This window comes from Hemicordylus capensis, chromosome 3 (genome assembly GCF_027244095.1).
Source record: "Hemicordylus capensis ecotype Gifberg chromosome 3, rHemCap1.1.pri, whole genome shotgun sequence".
Classification (NCBI taxonomy): domain Eukaryota; kingdom Metazoa; phylum Chordata; class Lepidosauria; order Squamata; family Cordylidae; genus Hemicordylus; species Hemicordylus capensis.
In genome coordinates this window covers 302,820,241-302,841,885 of record NC_069659.1, presented here as the reverse complement: position 1 = coordinate 302,841,885, position 21,645 = coordinate 302,820,241, and the positions used below count along the sequence as shown (strand labels likewise).

Below are 21,645 nucleotides of genomic sequence, written 5' to 3'. Positions count from 1 at the left end.
AATTTCGGGCATGAAAAATTCGGGTGATTCGGTTCACAGTTGATTTTTGGTGAATTTTTAAAGTTTTAGTGACTTTGGGGCAGTTCGGGGGCATAGCATGGTATTTGGGCAAAAGGATTGGGGTGGGGTGGTAGTGCCTAATGGGTGCAGGCTATCACCCCAATTTCAGGGGGATTGGGCCAAGAGCTGATTTTTGGTAAATTTCTGAAAATTTCATGTCTTTGGGGCAGATTGGGGCATATTGGGGCAGAAAGTGGGGCCTGGGGCAGAATAGTGGGGTGGGGTGGTAGTGCCTAATGGGTGGAGGCTACCACCCCAATTTCAGGGGGTTTGGACAAAGGGCTGATTTTTTGAGAATTTTTGAAGTTTTAGTGACTTTGGGGCAGTTTGGGGGCAGAAAGTGGACCTGCCCCAAAATAGTGGGGTGGGGTGGTAGTGCCTCATGGGTGGAGGCTACCACCCCAATTTCAGGGGGTTTGGACAAAGGGCTGATTTTTTGAGAATTTTTGAAGTTTTAGTGACTTTGGGGCAGTTTGGGGGCAGAAAGTGGATCTGCCCCAAAATAGTGGGGTGGGGTGGTAGTGCCTCATGGGTGGAGGCTACCACCCCCATTTCAGGGGGATTGGGCAGAGGGCTGATTTTTTGAGAATTTTTGAAGTTTGGGTGTCTTTGGGGCAGATTGGGGGCAGAAAGTGGATCTGCCCCAAAGGAGTGGGGTGGGCTGGTAGATAGTGCCTAATGGGTGGAGGCTACCACCCATCCCCAATTTAAGAGTGATTGGGCAGAGGGGTGAATTATGGTGAATTTATTTGTATGAGGTTTGTCTTCATAAGGTGAAGTGTGCTAAATTGATTACTTCCTCATATTATTCATAGTAAAGGAAAGTGTGAAAAAGTGAAAGTGGGGTCATGAGAGTTGTTTAATTGAAAAAAATCTCATTTGCTATGATAGAATGAGAATTCACACCTCAGAAAAAACTTCTGAGGTGTGAATTCTCATTCTATCATAGCAAATGAGATTTTTTTCAGTTAAACAACTCTCATGACCCCACTTTCACTTTTTCACACTTACTATGAATATGAGAAAGTAATCAATTTAGCACACTTCACCTTATGAAGACAAACCTCATACAAATAAATTCACCATAATTCACCCCTCTGCCCAATCACTCTTAAATTGGGGATGGGTGGTAGCCTCCACCCATTAGGCACTATCTACCAGCCCACCCCACTCCTTTGGGGCAGATCCACTTTCTGCCCCCAATCTGCCCCAAAGACACCCAAACTTCAAAAATTCTCAAAAAATCATCCCTCTGACCAATCCCCCTGAAATAGGGGTGGTAGCCTCCACCCATGAGGCACTACCACGCCACCCCACTATTTTGGGGCAGATCCACTTTCTGCCCCAAACTGCCCCAAAGTCACTAAAACTTCAAAAATTCTCAAAAAATCAGCCCTTTGTCCAAACCCCCTGAAATTGGGGTGGTAGCCTCCACCCATTAGGCACTACCACCCCACCCCACTATTCTGCCCCAGGCCCCACTTTCTGCCCCAATATGCCCCAATCTGCCCCAAAGACATGAAATTTTCAGAAATTTACCAAAAATCAGCCCTTGGCCCAATCCCCCTGAAATTGGGGTGATAGCCTGCACCCATTAGGCACTACCACCCCACCCCATTCCTTTTGCCCAGATCCCATGCTATTCCCCCGAACTGCCCCAAAGTCACTAAAACTTTAAAAATTCACCAAAAATCAGGATTTTGCCCAATCCCCCTGAAATTAGGGTGATAGACTCTACCCATTGGGCACTACCATCCCACCCCAAAATTTTGCCCCTGGGCCCCTTTTTACCCCCCCGAATCGATTTGGATTCGGATTAAATCCGAATCCGAACCGAATCAAGGGTGATTCGGGTGACCCAGATTCGGGCACAAAACATAACAGGGGTGATTCGGTTCGGGTCTGAGCCGAATCACCCGAAATCCTGAATTGCACACCCCTACTCAATACCTCAGAAACAAGAGAACCCTGTACCCATGGGGGTGCCCCTACCAGAGATCTCTGTACCCCATGGGTTAGAAACCCATGGGGGTGGTTGGCACCCTATGTGCACTACACCACCACTTGCTCTGGGCCACCCCAGCACCCCCATGTGCACTTATAGGGCTGCTGAAAGCTCCATTATAACTTATTATGAGGAAAAACCTTAAAGACGCGTAAACTTCAAAAATCACTTAAAAATCACTTCTTTGCCCAATTCCTTTCAAATAATTCTGATAGATTCCTTGCCCACCCTAGGAACTACCACCCACCACACTGCACTCTACGACACCCCTTTCCCCCCGACGTGAAGCTATACATTTGCTGCAATCCTAATTATTCTCTATGAGGAATTCAAAAATACTTAACAATTCACCAATAATCAGAGGAGTGTCCAATTGCCTTGAGATTTTTTGGATGGTAGGCACCCATGCCTGTCTACCACCCACCCTGCTTTTGTGCTCCTAAGTCCTCCACAACAGGGTATATGGACTGGTTCGGGTCCCATTATACTCAATGAGAAAAATAATTAAAAATATTTCAAATATTCATAAAAAATCATAGGGGTGTCTGATTGCTTCATGGTTTGCATGGTTGTTGGCACCCATGAGTGCTCCACAATAAGAAATAATGGCCTGGTTCGGGTCCCATTATATCCTATGAGAAAAAAATAAAAATATTTTTCAAAAATTCATAAAAAATCATACGAGTGTCCGATTGCTTTGGGGTTTGGATGACAGGTACCCCTGGGTGCCAGCTACCATCTGACCAATTTTCAGCTTTCCGAACCGGTCCAAACCGGTTCGAAACGAACCACCCCCAGTTCGGTTCGGATTCGAACCGAACCGGGGGTGGTTCGGTTCGATCCAAACCTCCGAACCGGAACCGGTTCGGACCCGAATCGGTTCGGATCCGAACCGGTTCGCACATCCCTAGGGCAGGATGCCTCCTTTTCTTAAGGAGGCAATCATTAAACCTCTTCTAAAGAAGCCTGCATTAGATCCCTCAGAGTTGAGCAATTATAGGCCTGTTTCCAACCTCCCATGGCTGGGCAAAGTAATTGAGAGGGTGGTGGCCTCTCAGCTCCAGGAGGTCTTGGAGGAAACTGATTATCTAGAACCTTTCAAACTGGGTTTTGGGTGGGCTATGGGGTGGAGACTGCCTTGTTCAGCTTGATGGATGGTCTCCAATTTGCAATTGACAGAGGAAGTGTGACTCTGTTGGTCCTCTTGGATCTCTCGGCGGCTTTCGATACTATTGACCATGGTATCCTTCTGCAACATCTGAGGTGTTGTGGGTGGGAGGCACTGTTTTACAGTGGTTCCACTCCTACCTCTCGGATAGATTCCAGATGGTGTCGATTAGAGATTGTTGCTCTTCAAAATCTGAGCTTATGGTGTCCCTCAAGGCTCCATACTTTCTCCAATGCTTTTTAACATCTACATGAAACCGCTGGGAGAGATCATCAGGGGATTTGGAGCTGGGTGTTACCAGTATGCTGACGACACCCAGATCTACTTCTCCACGTCAACTTCTTCAGGAGTTGGCATATCCTCTCTAAATGCTTGCCTGGAAGCGGTTATGGGCTGGATGAGGGAGAATAAACTGAAGCTGAATCCAGATAAGACGGAGGTACTTATTGTGCGGGGTCAGAACTCTAGAGACAATTTTGATCTGCCTGTTCTAGATGGGGTCACACTTCCCCAGAAGGAACAGGTTTGCAGTCTGGGAGTACTTCTGGATTCACACCTCTCCCTGGTTTCTCAGGTTGAGGCGGTGGCCAGTGGTGCTTTCTATCAGCTCTGGCTGATACGCCAGCTGCGTCCGTTTCTTGAGATCAATGACCTCAAAACTGTGGTACATCTGTTGGTGACCTCCAGACTTGACTTTTATAATGTGCTCTACGTGGGGCTGCCTTTGTACATAGTCCAGAAACTTCAGTTGGTTCAGAATGCGGCAGCCAGCTTGTTCTCTGGGTCATCTCAGAGAGATCATGTTACTCCTTTACTGACGGAGTAACACTGGCTGCCAATAGGTTTCTGGACAAAATACAAAGTGCTAGTTATAACTTACAAAGCCCTAAATGGCTTAGGCCCTGGGTACCTAAGAGAACGTCTTCTTCATTATGAGCCCCACTGCCCACTGAGGTCATCTGAGAAGGTCCGTCTCCAGTTGCCGCCGACTCGTTTGGTGGCTACACAGAGACGGGCCTTCTCGGTCGCTTCCCCAAGATTGTGGAATGCACTCCCTGCTGAGATACAATCCTCCACATCTCTGGCAATTTTCAAAAAACACCTGAAAACCCTTCTTTTCTCCCAAGCTTTCTCAGCTTCCTAAATTGTGGTGTTTTTAATTTCTGGTTTATTTTAAAATTCAAAACCTGATTTCGGGGTTTTTAATCACTGTAATTGTTTAATTGTTGTTTTAAAATATTTTTTAATTGTTAATTGTTATATTGTTTTTTAATTTGTTTTAGCTCTTTACTGTTTTAGTGGTGTGTTTTAATTGTAAACTGCCCTGAGCCATTTTGGAAGGGCGGTAAACTAAACTAAACTAAACTAAACTAAACTAAACTAAACTAAACTAAACTAAACTAAATATATATTACTAGTAGGATAAATGGAGATTCCTCTAACCTCTGCGTTCTTACTATTCTTCTGCCATGCATTTAAAATCCCCCGCAGAGATTATGGAGTTGAACATTTTAAACATGACAGAGATAAGCATTTTTAAAAAGCAGTTTAAGGGCCTATTTCAGTAATTCCCACCCCCCCAGGCAGGGGCCACCTTAGCAAAAACAAAAACAAACCCCTTCAATGTGAGAGCCATTTCCCATTGTGCTGACCTCAGCACAGTAGGGATGTGCACGAACTGGTTCAGCACTCCATTGGTGGAGCACTGAACCAGTTCAAAAGCCTGGCATTCGAGTCAGTTTGGAGGTGGGGGGGCCTTTAAGAGGCCGGCCGCTTCCCCCCACTGGTGCTGTCCCAAAACCACTGGCACAGGGCTGCAGTATACCTCTTTGCAGCCCCGGTTAGCGTCGTACTGGAAGGTTATGACCCAGGCAATAGGGTCCTACTGCGCATGTGTGGTAGCCTCCACAATGGCCACCACACTGGGAAATAGGCCTGGAAAGGGCTGAAGACTGCCCAAACCATGGAAACACACCCTGCCACCTCGGAGAAGTCCCCCAGAGGGGGTAAGTTAAAAAAATGATTTTTTTAAAAAATGGCTTGACAGATCCCTGTACTGGGGCCGGTTCGGCTTGACCCCAAACCTTTGAACTGAACTGGTTTGATATCAAACTGGTTCAGATTTGAACCTGTTTGCACACCCCTATAAACAAGTAGTCAGGGCATGCACTTAGGGTTGATGGCAGCCACCACTGGGTCCCGGACCTTACAATGAAGAACACTGGCCTATTACTTCATTCCCTAAACTATGTCCAGTTGTTATTGATTATTATCATTATCATTTATTCAATTTACATACCTCTGTTCCAAAAATGGCTCAGGGCAGTTTACATCAAAATAAAGAAAATTACAATAAATTAACAATTAAAATTAAAACTATAAAAACATTATAAATCAAATTAACAGTTAAAACATTTGCAACTGCTTAAAATCCCTGGAAGGCCAGACAAAACACAGGGGCAAAGCCACCACTGGGAGAATGGGTCCACCCCCAGGGGCTGCGCCTCGCGGCCCGACACACCCCCTGCGTCTGACGTCAGGCGAGCGGGCGTTATTTCACTCCCAAACAGGGTAATCGGCCTGCACTACTTTGGCAGCATGGCTGGAGTGACTCTCTCTGCCTTTTAAAGGCAGGGAGAGCCGCTCCTGGCCTGGCTGGCAACGCAGCAGGGCTGATCTCCCTACCAAATGGGGCTGCGCAGCCTGTTTGGGAGGGAGATCAGCCCACGCAGGGCGGCTGGAACGGCTCTCCCTGCCTTTAAAGGCAGGGAGAGTCACTCTGGCCCACACTGCCCAACACAGAGCGGGCCAATCCTTCTCCCCAATGGGACCGCGTGACCCCGTTGGGGAGGGAGACCACGCCCCCGCATCTGACGTGAGACATGAGAGATGCAGGGGGCTGGCTAGACACGCCTCCCATCAGAAGCAGGGGGCGGAGCCAGAGGACCGTGGTGGCAGCCAAACACGGGCCGCCACCAGCCTCCCTCCTCCACTGGCTAAACAGATAGATTTTAAGGGCTCTCCTGAAGGCCAGTAATGAGCTCAGATTACAGATTTCTTCTGCATTCTACAGCTCAGGAGCAGCTACAGAGAAGGACCGCCTTTGAGTTACCACCAGACAAACCGGTGGTAACTGGAGACAGACCTTTTCAGATGACCTTAATGTATGGTTGGGATCATGCAGGAGAAGGCGCTCTCTAAGATAACTCGGACCTAAGCCATTCAGGGCTTTAAAGGTAATAACCAGTTGACAGTGAAAGACTAACTGGTTGACCTAATACGTTTCTAATTAGGTTGACCTAATTAGAAACCTAACCTAATCTAGTCTAAACTAATTAGACTAATTAGGTTGACCTAATAGGTTTCACATCCACACACAAATCCATAGATCCATTTCTAGTATTCTATCGAAGGGTTGCCTGCTTTTCCTGGTATAACTCCTGTGCCCTTAAATAGCAGAACTTCAGCAGGTAAAGGTTACCCCAACACTGATATATCAAAAGGCTTTCCCTGGCTGAAATTCTGCTTTCCAAACACTGGCAAAAAAGGCACTGGAGCTGTATCAGAAAAATAGCTGACAACCATTCTGTAATAGAATATTGGCATAGCTTGGAAAAAATGCAACTGTGCTGTAAGAATAGGGTGGGCACAGCTTGCAGAACAAATTCATACCCTCTCCAGCAGCACAACTAAAGTTGCCAGTCCCTGATCTGGAGACAAACCTTGCTTCTTTTAACAACTTAGGGCAACAAACCACTATGCACAAATGGCTTTAGTGCCTATGCTGCAGTGGAACATTCAGCTCCGCCCCCACCCATGCCTGCTAAAAACAAGGCATTATCCTGTAACAGGTGAGAGAGAGAGATCCCTATCTCTCTCTCTCATGCACAGCACAGTTGCAACTGAATTTCTCACTCCTTGAAGCTTCATGGGATTCAAAGAATCCTGATGGTGCTGAGATGTGTCTTCAATCAACATATTAGCCGCCACCCCCCAGCATTAATGCCCAATAGTAACCTAATTGTAAGACTTAGGACCATTCTGCATATGAAGAACAATCATGTGGTATAGCCCTTTTGAGACTGGAGCAGTTCAGAGTTCATGTTTGAATATATTATGATGTCAAGAAGTCCCATCACCTTTCAACACATGGAAAGTTAGCACACTTGGGAGATTTCTAACTAAGCTTTGTCCCTGACATGCTAATTTTCTTTGTGCAGGGAGGGATTCAAAATGTGAAACCCCAAATGAAGTTGTACATTTCCCAGCAGTTTGAACCTGTAGATTAGGCATGTGCACAAAACCGGCTTTGCCAGTTTGGTTCGAATCCAAACCCGATACAGAACAAGTTCAGTTCAAACCAGATACGGGTCTAACTCAGACCGCCCAGACTGGGCCAGTTTGATTCGAACCACAGTTCAAATCAAGCCAGCTCATGCACACCTACTGTAGATTCTGTCTGCTGGTCAGTAATAAGCAACAGCAGAGGGAAGGACCACAGTGCCAGGACGTCATACATTCTTATTTCAGTAAAAATGGCTGGTGAGAACATTTAGGCTCAAAGTTCAGTGACCAACACACTGACTAAGCCTGTGCATGTGCAACCAAAAAGACATACATACAGTTATAGCGTCCCCATTTCTGAAATGCAATGATTTGTGTGGGGGGCGGAATTTTTGCTAATCCCACCTTCCCTCAGAAGTGCTCCATGTGACCTGAAAGTAGGTTCCTGACGGTTGCACAGCTATCACTGTGTGTGTGCCCTTTTTAGTTACATACATGTAGATTAAGTCAGGATGTCAGAAATTGGGACTTACTCTGAAGTAAACACATAAAATTGTACTGTTAATCCTTTATTTTTTTTTAATTGTTTAATTACAATATGCAAGACCTTCCACAGAGCAATTTAGCAGCTGTTCAAGGAAAATAAATATTCATGATTTGGAACAAGCTGTGGCATATTCCTATTAGCTGCAGGAATCTTACACTGTTTTTGCCTCTAAAATGTCAAACAGCATGTGCCTTACCATAACTGTCTAGCACGAAGTTGGTCAGCCAGCCCCCAGATTTTACAAAACAAAAAGCAAAAGAATAAAAACACATATACTATTTTACAATACTTTAAAGGATAGATTTAAGATAACAGCAACCACCTTGCACAGAGACGCACACCTTGCATACTAAAAATAGTCCTAGATCTCTGCAGAGTTGCAAGGTACAACCATATTCGGAGGGAAATACAGAGAAGCCGGTCTAATGTCTTTTGTCTTTTTTAATGAGTATAATGTGACCAAAGCCAATATTGCTACTACATGTTTGTATAGCATATTAAAGTGTTCAGATCAGTTTGCATACATTTTAATAATTATTACAAATTACTTATTAAGTAAGGCAGCATTGCTATTTTATAGCAGTTTCTGAAGTTGAAAGGTGGTGGGTTGTATCCAAAGGTTGCCTTCCTTTGAAGGCTTTATTAAGGCAATTTAGAGAGTCCATGGCAGAAGTGTGATGTGAACTGATGACTTAATTCCCATTTCCCCACTACACTTTACCAGTTCCAGGCCAAAGCAGCACCTAATGAAGGTGTTTAGTCATGGTATGGTTCATATGTCAATCAAAAGGTGGACAGGACAAATTATGAACCAGTGGTCCTCCAATCAGTCATTCTGGATCCCTTGCGGGAAACTGTTGGTGCGTATGAAGAGCTAGCAAGTTATTATATAGCTGTGTAGGAGCTAAGGGTTGCCTGGAAAAAGAGAAATTTGTATCCATATAGGTATTCTCAGGTTTTGTCCCAAATGAATTATTTGAAAGTAAGTCCCATTGAAAGGAAGTGAAAACTGTGAGTGAGGAAGGCTGTATTCCCAATCTCACCTCTAGTGCCACATCTGCAATAAAGTTATAAGCAATGGAACTTCCATATAAGCCCTCTTCAGACATTACATTGTGCTTGCAGTTGGATACAGGTATATGTACACATGTGCATGCTTTTTGTGAGAATGATTGTACATGTGTTCCTTTTAGAAGTAAACCTGGGTACAGGCATACCTGCCAACGTGTCCCTATTTTACCATTCAGGTGAATGGGAAAATAGACACATATTTAGGGGTTGAGGTATAGGCCCCATCAAATGCAGGGCACAGGTAGGAAGCAGACTAATGTGCGTTGGACATAAGGCATGTACACATGCACAGTTCTGCATGTGCATGTAGTGTACACAGACTGTATGTGTGTTGTGCATCACATATGAATAGGGCTACAATTTATTCAAGATTAGGGTATCGAGAACAGGAATGCTGCAATAGTTTTCCTGAGTCGAATCCAGCAAGACACTGATATAGAGGGCAGTATGAGTTAAAACAATCAGTAGGGAATGATTGAATGAGGCCATCCAAAGCCTTAGTGGATCAATATCATAAAGCCCCATTCCAATCAATATGTAACTTATTTTGAAGGAAACATTTTGACCTAGCAGTATTAATATAAATGGCAGAAATCTTTTACCAAAAGATTTATGTGCCCAAGGGGGAAAAATGGTTTTGGACAATTAATTCAATACACATATCCTCTGTATTTGCTAGGAGGCCATTTCTCCCCAATTAGCTTACCAATAAAGCAGTGTGGGTGGTTGTCTTCCGTCATTCCCTGACTGTGAGCTTCCCAGGAGCTGGTTTGCTAATACTGAAGATAGACTGCCAGATTAACTGAATCTCTGGTCTGATTCAGAAAAGCAAACCTTGGATTTTTCTTACTGCAAAAGGTGAGCAATTGGCGGGAGACAGGTTTTTTCAAAATCCCACACTTGCATCCCACTACTCCAGCTTTCTCCTCTCATTAAAAATACTAGAAACCAGCATTCATACAGTTTCACATTATATCAAAGGAAGTCTATATTAGCAAGATCCCCTGTGAAGCAAGTAGAGGACATATGAAAGCCTGAGCAGAAAACAAAGGCAACTATATTTAGCTTCAATTCAACATACATGAATTTGCTTTATGTGCAAATAGGACTGCCATGTATTTCATTCAATGAAACACCAGCACCTTTAAAGATACTGAAATAAAACAAATTCTGCCTGGAGGGCAGCTGGCAGAAAAAAGAAAAATCAAACTCTTATATGTTGTTCCTACAGAGCTTTGCAGAATTGTCCCAGGCAGTAGAGTCACTAATGGCTCAGGTGAATGGAGAACTGGTCTTGTGGTAGCAAGCATGAATTGTCCCTTTTGCCATGCAGGGTCTGCCCTGGTTGCATTTGAATGGGAGACTACGTGTGTGAACACTGCAATATATTGTCCTTAGAGGGTGGGGCTGCTCCGGGAAGAGCACCTGCATGCATGCATAGAGAAGGTTCCAAGTTCCCTCCCTGACATCTCCAAGATAGGGCAGAGACTCCTGCCTGGAGGAGAGGAGAGCTGGTCTTGTGGTAGCGAGCATGACTTGTCCCCATAGCTAAGCAGGGTCTGCCCTGGTTGCATCTGAATGAGAGACTTGATGTGTGAGCACTGCAAAACATTCCCCTCAGGAGATGAAGCTGCTCTGGGAAGAGCAGAAGGTTTCAAGTTCCCTCCCTGGCTTCTCCAAGATAGGGCTGAGAGAGATTCCGGCCTGCAACCTTGGAGAAGCCGCTGCCAGTCTATGAAGACAATACTGAGCTAGATAGACCAATGGTCTGACTCAGTATATGGCAGTTTCCTATGTTCCTATGCCTGCAACCTTGGAAAAGCTGCTGCCAGTCTGTGTAGACAATACTAAGCTAGATGGGCCAGTGGTCTGACTTGGTATATGGCAGCTTCCTATGTTCCTAGGGGCTAGATAACAATACAGTAATATGTATTTATAGAATGCCTAAGGAACTAGACATTAGATAGGAATTGGATTTTTTTTAAAGAGGGAGATCTGACCTAGTTGTTAGCTCTGTAGCATTCTCTCTCTCTCTCTCTCTCTCTCTCTCTCTCTCTCTCTCTCTCTCTCTCTCACACACACACACACACACACACACACACACACACACACTGTGTGCTTATTCTTTAGTTTGCTCCAACAAACATTTAACAACAGATTTAGGGAGAAAGTAACAGGCATTCCTTAACGATGTACGAACAGAAAGAAAGAGATGGGGGGGTTGAAGCACATCCTGTCAAGTCCTTATATAGTGCAGGAGTTAAAATCTTCCAGGTGCACACTTTTGCTGAGCAAATCCAAGAGGACCTTAGCTCAACATCTTCATTTTTTGCTCATTGCCTGTGTCAGGGCCACTTGAAGTTCAGCAGGGGCAAAGACGCCAAATTCGGTAACTATGCCGCCAGTTAATAGGTCATGAGGGGTGACATCAAAGGCTGGATTCCAAACACCAATGCCTGGGAAGAAGAAAGAGTACACTATTAGACCAGCAAAGCTATAACCAAAACTCTTTATTGGCCTCATTAATTCACTAGAATACACACAGCCTTTTTTCTATTTCTCCAAGGCTACTCTAGAACAGGGATTCTCAACATTGGGTCCCCAGATGTTATTGGACTTCAACTCCCATAATCCCCAACCAAAGGCTACTGGGGCTGGGGATTATGGGAGTTGAAGTCCAATAACATCTGGGGACCCAACGTTGAGAATCCCTGCTCTGGAAGATATTCCCTACTTGCAAGAACCTTTAGTAGGGTAAGATGAAATGAGATCAGCACTCCGGTCATTACCAAATCGGAAGGCTATAGGAATTGATGGAATACCTATAGAAATATGGCAGGCAACAGAAGAAGAATCAGTCAACTCTAACCAAATTATGCCAGCAAATCTGGAAAATGACACAGTGCCCAACAGATTGGAAGAGGTCAGTATACATACCCATACCAAAGAAAAGAGAATTAGCAGTCTCAGATTGCAAAAACCATCGCACAATATCCTTAATTTCTCATGCTAGTAAAATAATGCTCAGGATCATCCTATGCAGATTAGCCCTACGTGGAAAGGGAAATGCCAGATGTTCAAGATGGTTTCAGAAAAGGCCGAGGAACAAGAGACATTATCGATGATGCATTCTGGATAATTGAAAGCCAAGGAATACCAAAAAGAAGTCAATATGTGCTTCACTGACTACAGAAGAGGCTGGTACGACGCTGACCAGGGTGGCAAGGAGGTACGCTACCGCCTGGTGCCAGCAATTTTGGCACCAGCACTGGCAGGGGAAACGCAACTGGGAGGGAGGGGTAAGGACACCCTCCCTACTCTTTAAGATAACCCCTGCCGCCGCCGCCAAACTGACCTGAACACCAATTTGTGCACTTCCTACAAATGACCAGGCTCAAACTATAATACTTTGGACACATTATGTGAAGACTCAGCTCCCTTCAGAAGTCCATAATGCTGGAGAAAGTTGAAGGAAAGAGAAGAGGATGACCAGCAGCAAGGTGGATGGACTTGATTATGACAGCAATGAATGTACCACTGAGAGACCTAAAAGGCCAGGTTGAAGATAGAGTTGTGCAAACAGGCTCAAGGGCAAGTTCGACTTTGAATCTGTTCGGTTCGATGGTCTGGTGCTGGATAGAACACCTCCTGGTTCGGTTCAGCGCTGGACCAAAGGCCCCTGGATGTTTGGGGTGGGAACACGAATTTAAAAAAATTGAAACGGGGGGGAGGTGGATGGGCCTCAGGAGGTGCCTCCTTCCCCACCGGCCTCCGAAACTGCCCACCTTGTCCAGTTTGGGCACTCTTCGGCCCATTCTGGGCCTCACCTCCATTGCAGTGGCCATTTTGGAGGCTGCCACGCATGCATAATGGATCTCTGTGTGGCCTGGGTCATGACCAGTCCATGCAGAGGCCCATTGGGCATGCAGGGTGGCCACCAAAATGGCCATTGCCATGGGGGTGAGGCCCAGAAAGGGCCAAAGAGTGCCTGAACCAGGAGAGGGGGGCAATTTCGGTGTCCGGCAGGGGGAAGAGGTGCCTCTGGAGGTCCACCGTGGCCATGCTAGCAACCCCCGGTGGGGAAAGCGACTAAAAAATATTATTATTCACGAACACACACCCCAACTGAACCAAATTGGGGGGGGGGGTTTCGAGGGGGTGCTGGACCAAACGGTCCAGGTCCAGTTCGGACTCGCCAGCCAGTTTTGTGTGCACCCTTAGCTGAAGACAGATCATCCTGGAGAGAATCTATGTGGTCACTAAGAGTCGACACCAACTTGATAGCACTTAATCAATCAATCAAGGTTTTGTGGCCCTGTTCTCCTGAAGACAGACATCTCAAAAGAGGCCGATTTAATCATTCAGGGAATGCATGAGCTCCAACCACTCAGGAAGGGATCAACATACAGTAAAAACTGCAGGGACTGAGGTGCAAAGACATGCTTTTTTGTTCCTGGAGCAAAGAATTAGGAGTAGAATGTGACTACACTAAGTGAAGTTGATCACCTTTCCTCTGGAATAACAAAATATTGTCCAAGAAGATTGACATGCTATTCAACAGTCTTGGATTTCAATATATCAAACCAGCTTTTCTTTAATGAGGAAGTCTTACTGTTAAATTTAAAAAATACATTTGACCTATATAGCCTGGTGTAAAATCAGTGCTGACAGAACTGAAGATTTTAACATTTCATTCATTCATTCATTCATTCAATCAAATTTGTACACCGCCTCAAACTTTCGTCTCTGGGCGGTTAACAATAGCATAAAAACAATTAAAACATATACAAAAAACATAAAAACAATTTAACAATTTAAAAATAAACCAGAGATTAAAACCCAAATTTTTTTAGGGAGCTGAGAAAGCTTGGGCGAAAAGATGGGTTTTCAGGTGTTTTTTGAAAATTGCCAGAGATGGGGAGGATCGTATCTCAGCAGGGAGCACATTCCACAATCTCGGGGCAGCGACCGAGAAGGCCCGTCTCTGTGTAGCCACCAAACGAGTCGGCGGCAACTGGAGACAGACCTTCTCAGATGATTTCAATGGGCGGTGGGGCTTGTAGTGAAGAAGACGCTCTCTTAGATACCCAGGGCCTATGCCGTTTAGGGCTTTATAAGTTATGACTAGCACTTTGTATTTTGTCTGGAAACCTATTGGCAGCCATCCAAACATTCCATCATATTTCCCATCTTTTGCACACATCCTCCCCATGTCTTGGTACCTGGTGCTGCAACCCGCACACCATTGATATCCGTCAGCTCTTGGCTAGGCCGCTCCTCAATAACAATTTGCCCTCCGTGTTCCAAGCTCAGGTCACATGAGCTGCTTGGTGCGGCTACATAGAAGGGAATCCCATGGTGTTTTGCAGCAATAGCCAACTGATAGGTACCGACTTTGTTGGCAGTGTCTCCATTGGCAACAACCCTGTCTGCTCCCACGAAGACGGCTGGGTAGAAGAAAGATCAAATTTTAAATCCTGGACACAGTCTTGAGTCCAGTATCCTTCCAAAGCAAACTATAGACATTAAACCGAGTAAGGTACAAATAAAGCCAAACAGGGAGCCCTGCTATGATAGAAATATTTTGGAACTATACCAGTCTGGACAACATGGGCATCCTACGTGGGCATCCTTTAATATTTCCTAAAATCCAAAACCCAGTTGATGCTCCCCCATCATGAGATGAATGAAGCAGTGTGACATTCACAGCTTGTGGCTAGGAGTGTGCATGAACTGATTCAGCGAGTCCAGTAGGGATGCGCCGAATCAATTCAGTGCAGCCTGCCAAATCATTTCAGTTGAGCGGAGAGCAATACCTTTAAGCATGAGTAAAGCAGGTCCTTACCTGCTTCTCCACCGCCCACTGCTTTTCTGGGCACAGCACTACACCACTCAGAAGTCCAGGCATGTCCGTGGGGGTTCACCAAGCAGCCTGCACATGGCGGTGGGACGCACATGGCCACCGTGCACGCATGATGGCCATGTATGTGGTCAGCATGGTTTTGCTGACTACGCACACAGCTGCTGCGCATGTGTGGTGGCCATGTGCATCTCAGCACCACCGTGTGCACATTTCTGAGCAGTACAGAACCATGCACAGAAAAGCAGCAGGGCGGTGGAGGAGTAGGTAAGGACCTGCTTTACTTATGTTTAAAGGTACCACTCCCTGCCCCACCAAAACATTTGTGCACATCCACACTTGTGCTAACTTTAGAGAACTGGCAGGCTAAGCATAGTTCATAAGACTATGGAAGATCTGAAGAGCAGGGCTGATGGCATCACTGAAAACAATGCTGTGGTGTTTGTATGTGCAAACTTGTTTTATATGCAAATAAGGCAAAGTGATAATTTGCAGTGGTTAAAGGAAGTCGGGCAGAAGGAAAGAGGGAGGAGACTTTACATCCCTCCTTTGGCCAGCATTTGCACCCACCCATCCACTTTCAGTTCAAAATGACTCAACTGCCCTGAGCCATTTTGGAAGGGCGGTATATAAATGGAATAAATAAATAAATAACTGAGGAAATCCCAACTTAAACCAGCAAATATCAAGCTGGAGCAGGATTGCTCTTACAAAGATAAGTGGGGATGAGTGGAGAGTGGAGTACACTGGGCATCATACTCTTCCCACCCCAAGAATTCAGTGTTAATGGTTGGGTGGGGGTTTACCCCCAAGCAACTCCTCCCCCCCACCCCAATTTCCTTCTAGGCACACCTTGCATACAGACGGAAACCTCTTCTGCTAGCATCACTAGCAACCAACTCATACAAGGCCTCAAGCATGACATTCTCTCAGCCTTAACCTTCACAAGTTGTTCAGAATATAAAGGTGTGTGTGTGTGTACACACTAGGAAATTCCTAGTGGCATGAAATGTGCCACTGCATGAATGCTACGAGATGACTTTGTCCATATGCACAAACTATTTCCATCCCCTCCTTCTCTCAAAGAGTAAAGGATTTCTCCCAACACCACAGAGCTCTTCTGTGTTCCCCAACCAGAATCTAATGCTTGGGAAAGTAGTGGAAGTGAAAGTATTGCTTAGGACCAGAGAGCCATTCAGCCAGAGAATGAATAGGCTCAGCCAAGGGCCCCCAGTTCTTTAATTCAGCACGAGATCCTGTAAATTGCCCAGGTTGGCAATATTTTCTTTTTAAAGTCAGTATTGGCCCTCCTGAGGCCTGCTGTTCACGGTGTGTCATCCACAGCAGTTATCCCAATCTGTCTTCAATACCCAAGGCAAGCTGAGTTATGGGCTGTAGTAGCTCAGTGGACGTGTACCCACTTTGCATGCAGAAGGTCCCAGATTCAATCCCTGGCATATCCAGGTAGGGCTGGGAACAACTCCTGTTTCAAGTCTTGGAGAAGTTGCCCATCAGTGCAGATAGTATTGGCTAGATGGAGCAAGAGTCTACTTGGTATAAGGCAGCTTCCTAAGTGCTCATGCTAGTCCACTGCTAACTCAGCAAAGAGGCACCTTTTTAGTGGTGATCCTCTTTATTGAGCAGGGGGAGGGAAATTGGCCCTATCCATCACCAGCACAACATCCCTCCAGTGGCTGTTCCTAGCATCTATCTTATGTTTCTTTTTTAGATTGCGAGCCCTTTGGGAACCATTTTATTTATTTCTATGTAAACTGCTTTGGGAAACTTTTGTTGAAAAGCGGTATATAAATGTTTGTCGTGTTCATCAACAGCTTTTCAGATGTCAACTATCTGAAGGGAGCAACCCAGTTGCTACTTGTCTGTAAATAAAGGTTGATCACCAAACCCACCTGGCACAGTAAATTGCTGACACAGGAGACTGTTAAACCAGTATGGAGGCAGTTTAGCAACCAAACAGGAAGAGGAGCTCACAAAGGACTCACCTGAAACCTGTTTTTCCTTCATGGTGAAAGATGCCATGCTGTCAGCAATGAGGGTAGCAGGGATCTGTTCATACACTAGCTCGTAAGCAGTAAGCCGGGCTCCCTGATTGTATGGCCGTGTCTCTGTGCAATAGACATGTTCCAGACGGCCCATGGCATGCAGGGAGCGAATAACGCCTGCAGAGGAAATATTGTCAATATCAAAATGAGAATGGGTGATATTGGGCTAAAGCAGGGAGAAACTGCCAGCTGTCACTCTGGAAGGGATGACAAACTAGTGTCTTCAGCAATACAGCTAGGAATTCTTCACCTCTTTCTTTGGCTCAGACAAGAGGCAAAAGCCCTATTCAGACATTATGCTGAACACTCATACACGAGCATAAAGTGTACACAGGTACAGATCTGTGCACAGGTACAGCCATTCATACATTAACTTGAACTCACAGATACAGCAGTACACGTCCTGTCTGTCCCAGGCATTTCAGAGGCATGTACCCAGGTTCACTCTTAAAATGAACAAAGGTGCAGTCATTCACACAGAAACATGTATGAGTGTATACACCTGAACACTCAAACAACATAATGCCTAAATAGGTCTATAGTGACGAATCAGAGGAAATCAGTGGGAGTCAGAGTTCCTGTGAAGGGTAATGGTAGTGGCAGAATATATTTGCTACCTGTGCTTTTGAGGTGTCCCTTGCATAGATGCAGATGTCACTTACCAAGTGCAGTGCCATAGCCAGCAGTGGCCAAGGAGCCTGTGTTGCAGTGGGTCAGGACTATCACCTTGTCCTGCCCCGCCTGCTGCAGGAGGTGACGTGCCCCATGTTCCCCGATGCTCCTGTTATCTTTCAGGTCTTTATCCAACATGGCTTCTGCCCAGCTGATCACACTGTGATGAGAAGTTACACTGACTTATATATTCTTGCCTACAACTCTAGGGGTAGGAAATGAAGGGGAAGTTGTCGGACCCCTCACCTTTCTTGCAGTCTTTCTGCCGTAGCGCCGTCACGCTTGGCCTCCTGGTGGACAAAGTGGCCCAGCTCCTGAGCTGCCCGGGCCATGTTGACCGCAGTAGGTCTGGCACTCACAAGGTAATTCAGCGAATCTAACACAAAGTTCTCCAGTTTGCTCATGCTCTGTTCCCAGTTTCCTTTATGATACAGCTCCACTGCCAGACTCAGACAGCCTACAATGGCAATGGCTGGAGCACCTCGCACCTAAGAGGAAAACTCCTTTAGCGTGCAAGCACCACACAAGGGATTGACAAAAGATTAGGGCTTAGCCAACCAACACAGGTACATTCATGTGTAGAAGATGCCCTGGAGACTGAGAACACAGAGCCAGGCACTGCAAGTGTGCTATACTGCAGGTGAAACCAGCAGACAAGAAAAGGATCACCTGGTCGCAGATAACGAGGCAGCAAGTTGGTAGCATCAGAAAGTAAATGTGATTATTTAGAAGGAGCATCATGCTGTGTCCAGATTGGAACACACTGGTTTCTACAGGACTCTGGATTTCCCTGCTTCTGCCAGGCTAATTTTAAAGAGGCTAACCTCTGAAAAAAGATGCCAGGGCTCAAGCCTGAATCCAGTCTGCTAGGAGTGAGAAGAGTAGTAGCCCAGTCAGATAAAATTCCTTTCCCTAAATTCATAAAATGCATGCCTCGCCCCCCCCCCACCCCCTGGCAACCATGCATTCAGCATTTGTATGATAAGGACAGACGGGAAGGCAGGCAAAGTTCCTCCATGTGGTTTGGAACTCTGAGCAGCCACGATTCTATGGAGGAACCTTTTCTGGATTCAGCTCTTCCCCTTTCAGTAAAGGACGACGACTATTTATATACCACTTTTTAACAAAAGTTCCCAAAGCGATATACATAGAGAAGTATTAAATAAAGATGGATCCCTGTCTCCAAAGGGCTCACAATCTAAAAATAAACAAAAGGTAGATACCAGCAACAGCCACTGGAGGGATGCTGTGCTGGGGCTGGATAGAGCCAGTTGCTCTCCTCCTGCTCAATAATGAGAATTACCACTTTAAAAAGGTGCCTCTTTGCTCAGTTAGCAGACAAATGCCAAATACATGACCACAGACAGATGCCAAAGGTATTGGTGTTGGGGAGATGTGGCTAGCTGGTGCACTTCTGCTTCTCTCACACATGAAAAGGAGTGGTGGCATTTTGTATGAATAGGGCTAGCATGTGGTTAGGTAGCGGTGTTGAAAATGCACCCAGAAATGCCCTCAGCACTCCTTACTAACTTGCCATATTTCAAGATGGGCCTTATGGCTGATCCAGCAGGGCTGTTCTTATGTTCTTAAGAGCATTCCATAGCATACTCTGTAGAGCAGAGTTCATGAGTCTTGTATGCTACCTCAAATCTACACTTGTTTACATGAACACAGGCGAATAGGACAGGTTTCTGAATGCTATTCAGAAGAGCATGCCTTGTATCTGTACTGTCCACATACCTCATTTCAATTCCTTTCCCAGGACCAGTTCAAAATTTACAGTCCTATGTGGAAGACACTGAAAAGCATTTTTCAACTGAGCCATTTTGATGTTCAAAAGCTTCGTATTCTCTCCACTGCCCCAAATATAAACAGAATGTCACTATAACAGGGCACAGAAATGTTGCATTTTTAAACACTACATGAAGCTTTAATATATTACACCCTCAACATAGAGCATGCCTTAGGAGTGTGCCTTTTCAATGGCCTTTATCTGGGATCTGCAATTTAAAGTCAGTGTCCAGTGCAAGAAGAAAAGGAATAAGAAGAGCTGAGAATCACAGGCGGCCAGCCATTGCTGAGTGTACCACGTGTGTGATATCTCAAGTGACTGATCATACACAATAGGGTTGCCAACATTGTGTTGGCCAAAATCAAGGGGCGGGGGGGGGGGTGCAGGGCCACCTAGGGGCAGGACTTGCAACCCCACTAGCCATTCTGTGCAAACACAATGTAATATATTACTGTCAGTGTCCTTGGACAGAATGTTAAAAGGAGTCTCCACAGCGGCATGTCACACATCCCACCCTGACACACTAGCTTTCTATGTGCAGCGAAAGGGTTGCTGTACAAGAGCTTCGGGTGATTCTCCCTGATCATGTAGCTGGCCTCTGAAAGCACATTTGCTAAACAACTAAGTATCCTACTTCTTGAGAGGTAAATTTGGCTCTACACGATAAACCTCACTACTCAGTCCTACTACAAGCATTTTTTGCCGTTGCCCTAAAATCCTAGTTTTTCCTTTCTCGGGGAGGGCACCTAACAGCATCATGTCATTTTGTTCTGCGGCTCTATTACCAGCCTCTGGGCAGAAACTCATATGCGAAGCTCTGCTCATCACGCCTCTCGAATTACTGCCCGTCAGGTGTTAAAGGTATCCTGGCGGAAGAAAAATGTAGCGAACCTCCCTAGATTCTTCCGGAACCAGACCCAAGCAGGCAGAGGCGCTCCTCCCCATCCCGACTGCAGCACCTTCATGGCCCGGATGGCCTCCCAGCCCTGCTGGACGCTGCCGATTTCCTCGTAGAGGCTCTGCTGAGGCAGCAGGAGCTGGTTGAGGATTTGCAGGGAGCCCCTGCGATAGCGGATCGCTTCCAAACTCATGGCTGCCCGAGGTTAGCTTGAAGGAGGCGGGGCAAACCCCGGAGAGGAAACGGTCCACGTGGCTACAGCAGCCCCTGCCAACAGGCACTGTTGGGTCCTAGAGGGGAACGCTCATCGGGAAAAGAAAGTGGTGTGAAATAAACCCCGACCGTAATAAACCAGTGATTAAAAGCTGCACGTGCAAATGTAGGCAAATGTCCCTGGGCCCCTGAGGGAGAGGGGCCCCGCCTGCTGAGCTGAGTTGAGCCTCAGCCTGCGCTTCACAGTAAAAGGTGTGTGTGTGGGGGGGGACGGGACTTTGCTATGCCATTGGCCAGAACTGCACCTAGGTAATTTTGGAGCCTGAACCAAACAGCCTTTGGAGCCCCCACCCCCGGCTGCAAGTTATTTTTATTTTTATTTATTACATTTATATCCCACTCTTCCTCCGAGGAGCTCAGAGTGGTGTACATGCTTATTTTTATCCTCACAACCACCCTGTGAGGTAGGTTAGGCTGAGAGCTACATGACTGGCCCAGAGTCATTAAGCATCATCTCCCTATACACTCACACCCCATGACACAGGCAGCAGGGGGGAGGAGGGCTGTGTTCTCTGCTTTCCCTGGCCACAGGCCCCTTGGAGTGAGGGAGATATTGAAGAAAATAGGGAGGGGTGGAGCTGGGGGCCCTCAGGAGCTGAAGAGGCCGGGTTCTTTGAATCCATCTGCTCAATTATAGCTATATAATTCTTGAGGGCACAAACAGCAACTCAATTCACAAGAATGTAAGGATATAAAGCAGGTATATTTATGCCAATATGCATTAGCAGAAACATTTCAACACACAACTTATCATATTTCCATCCTACATATTTCTTTCCCCACTCCCCCTCTGACTCTAAAGCAGAGATCCTGCTCGGCACAGATCACAGACATGCTGGGCTGCCTGGAGCTGCGTGGGCCGGGTGCGGTGACTATACCCCCTGTAGTTCAACAGACTTAAGAGGATTGGGGGCGGGCACCAGGGAGAGGCCCTGGACTTTGGCCTGGAGGT

The 21,645-nt window shown here is 46.0% G+C and overlaps 1 protein-coding gene across 2 annotated transcripts; it reads right to left on the bottom strand.

Moving 5' to 3' along the window:
• Positions 1-8,070: 8,070 nt before the first annotated feature.
• MRI1 (methylthioribose-1-phosphate isomerase 1) lies at positions 8,071-20,634 on the bottom strand. 2 transcript variants are annotated; one of them, XM_053312963.1, is made up of 6 exons: positions 20,482-20,634; positions 17,977-18,218; positions 17,721-17,890; positions 16,999-17,175; positions 14,358-14,582; positions 8,071-11,591 (listed from the first exon to the last, which is right to left on the bottom strand). In XM_053312963.1, the coding sequence occupies exons 1-6, from the start codon at positions 20,611-20,613 to the stop codon at positions 11,458-11,460; spliced, it is 1,080 nt and encodes a 359-aa protein (XP_053168938.1). In that variant the 5' UTR covers positions 20,614-20,634; the 3' UTR covers positions 8,071-11,457. The 2 variants fall into 2 exon arrangements, with proteins under 2 accessions (XP_053168938.1, XP_053168940.1); XM_053312965.1 differs by having other exon boundaries at positions 20,414-20,624.
• Between the last annotated feature and the right edge of the window lie 1,011 nt (positions 20,635-21,645).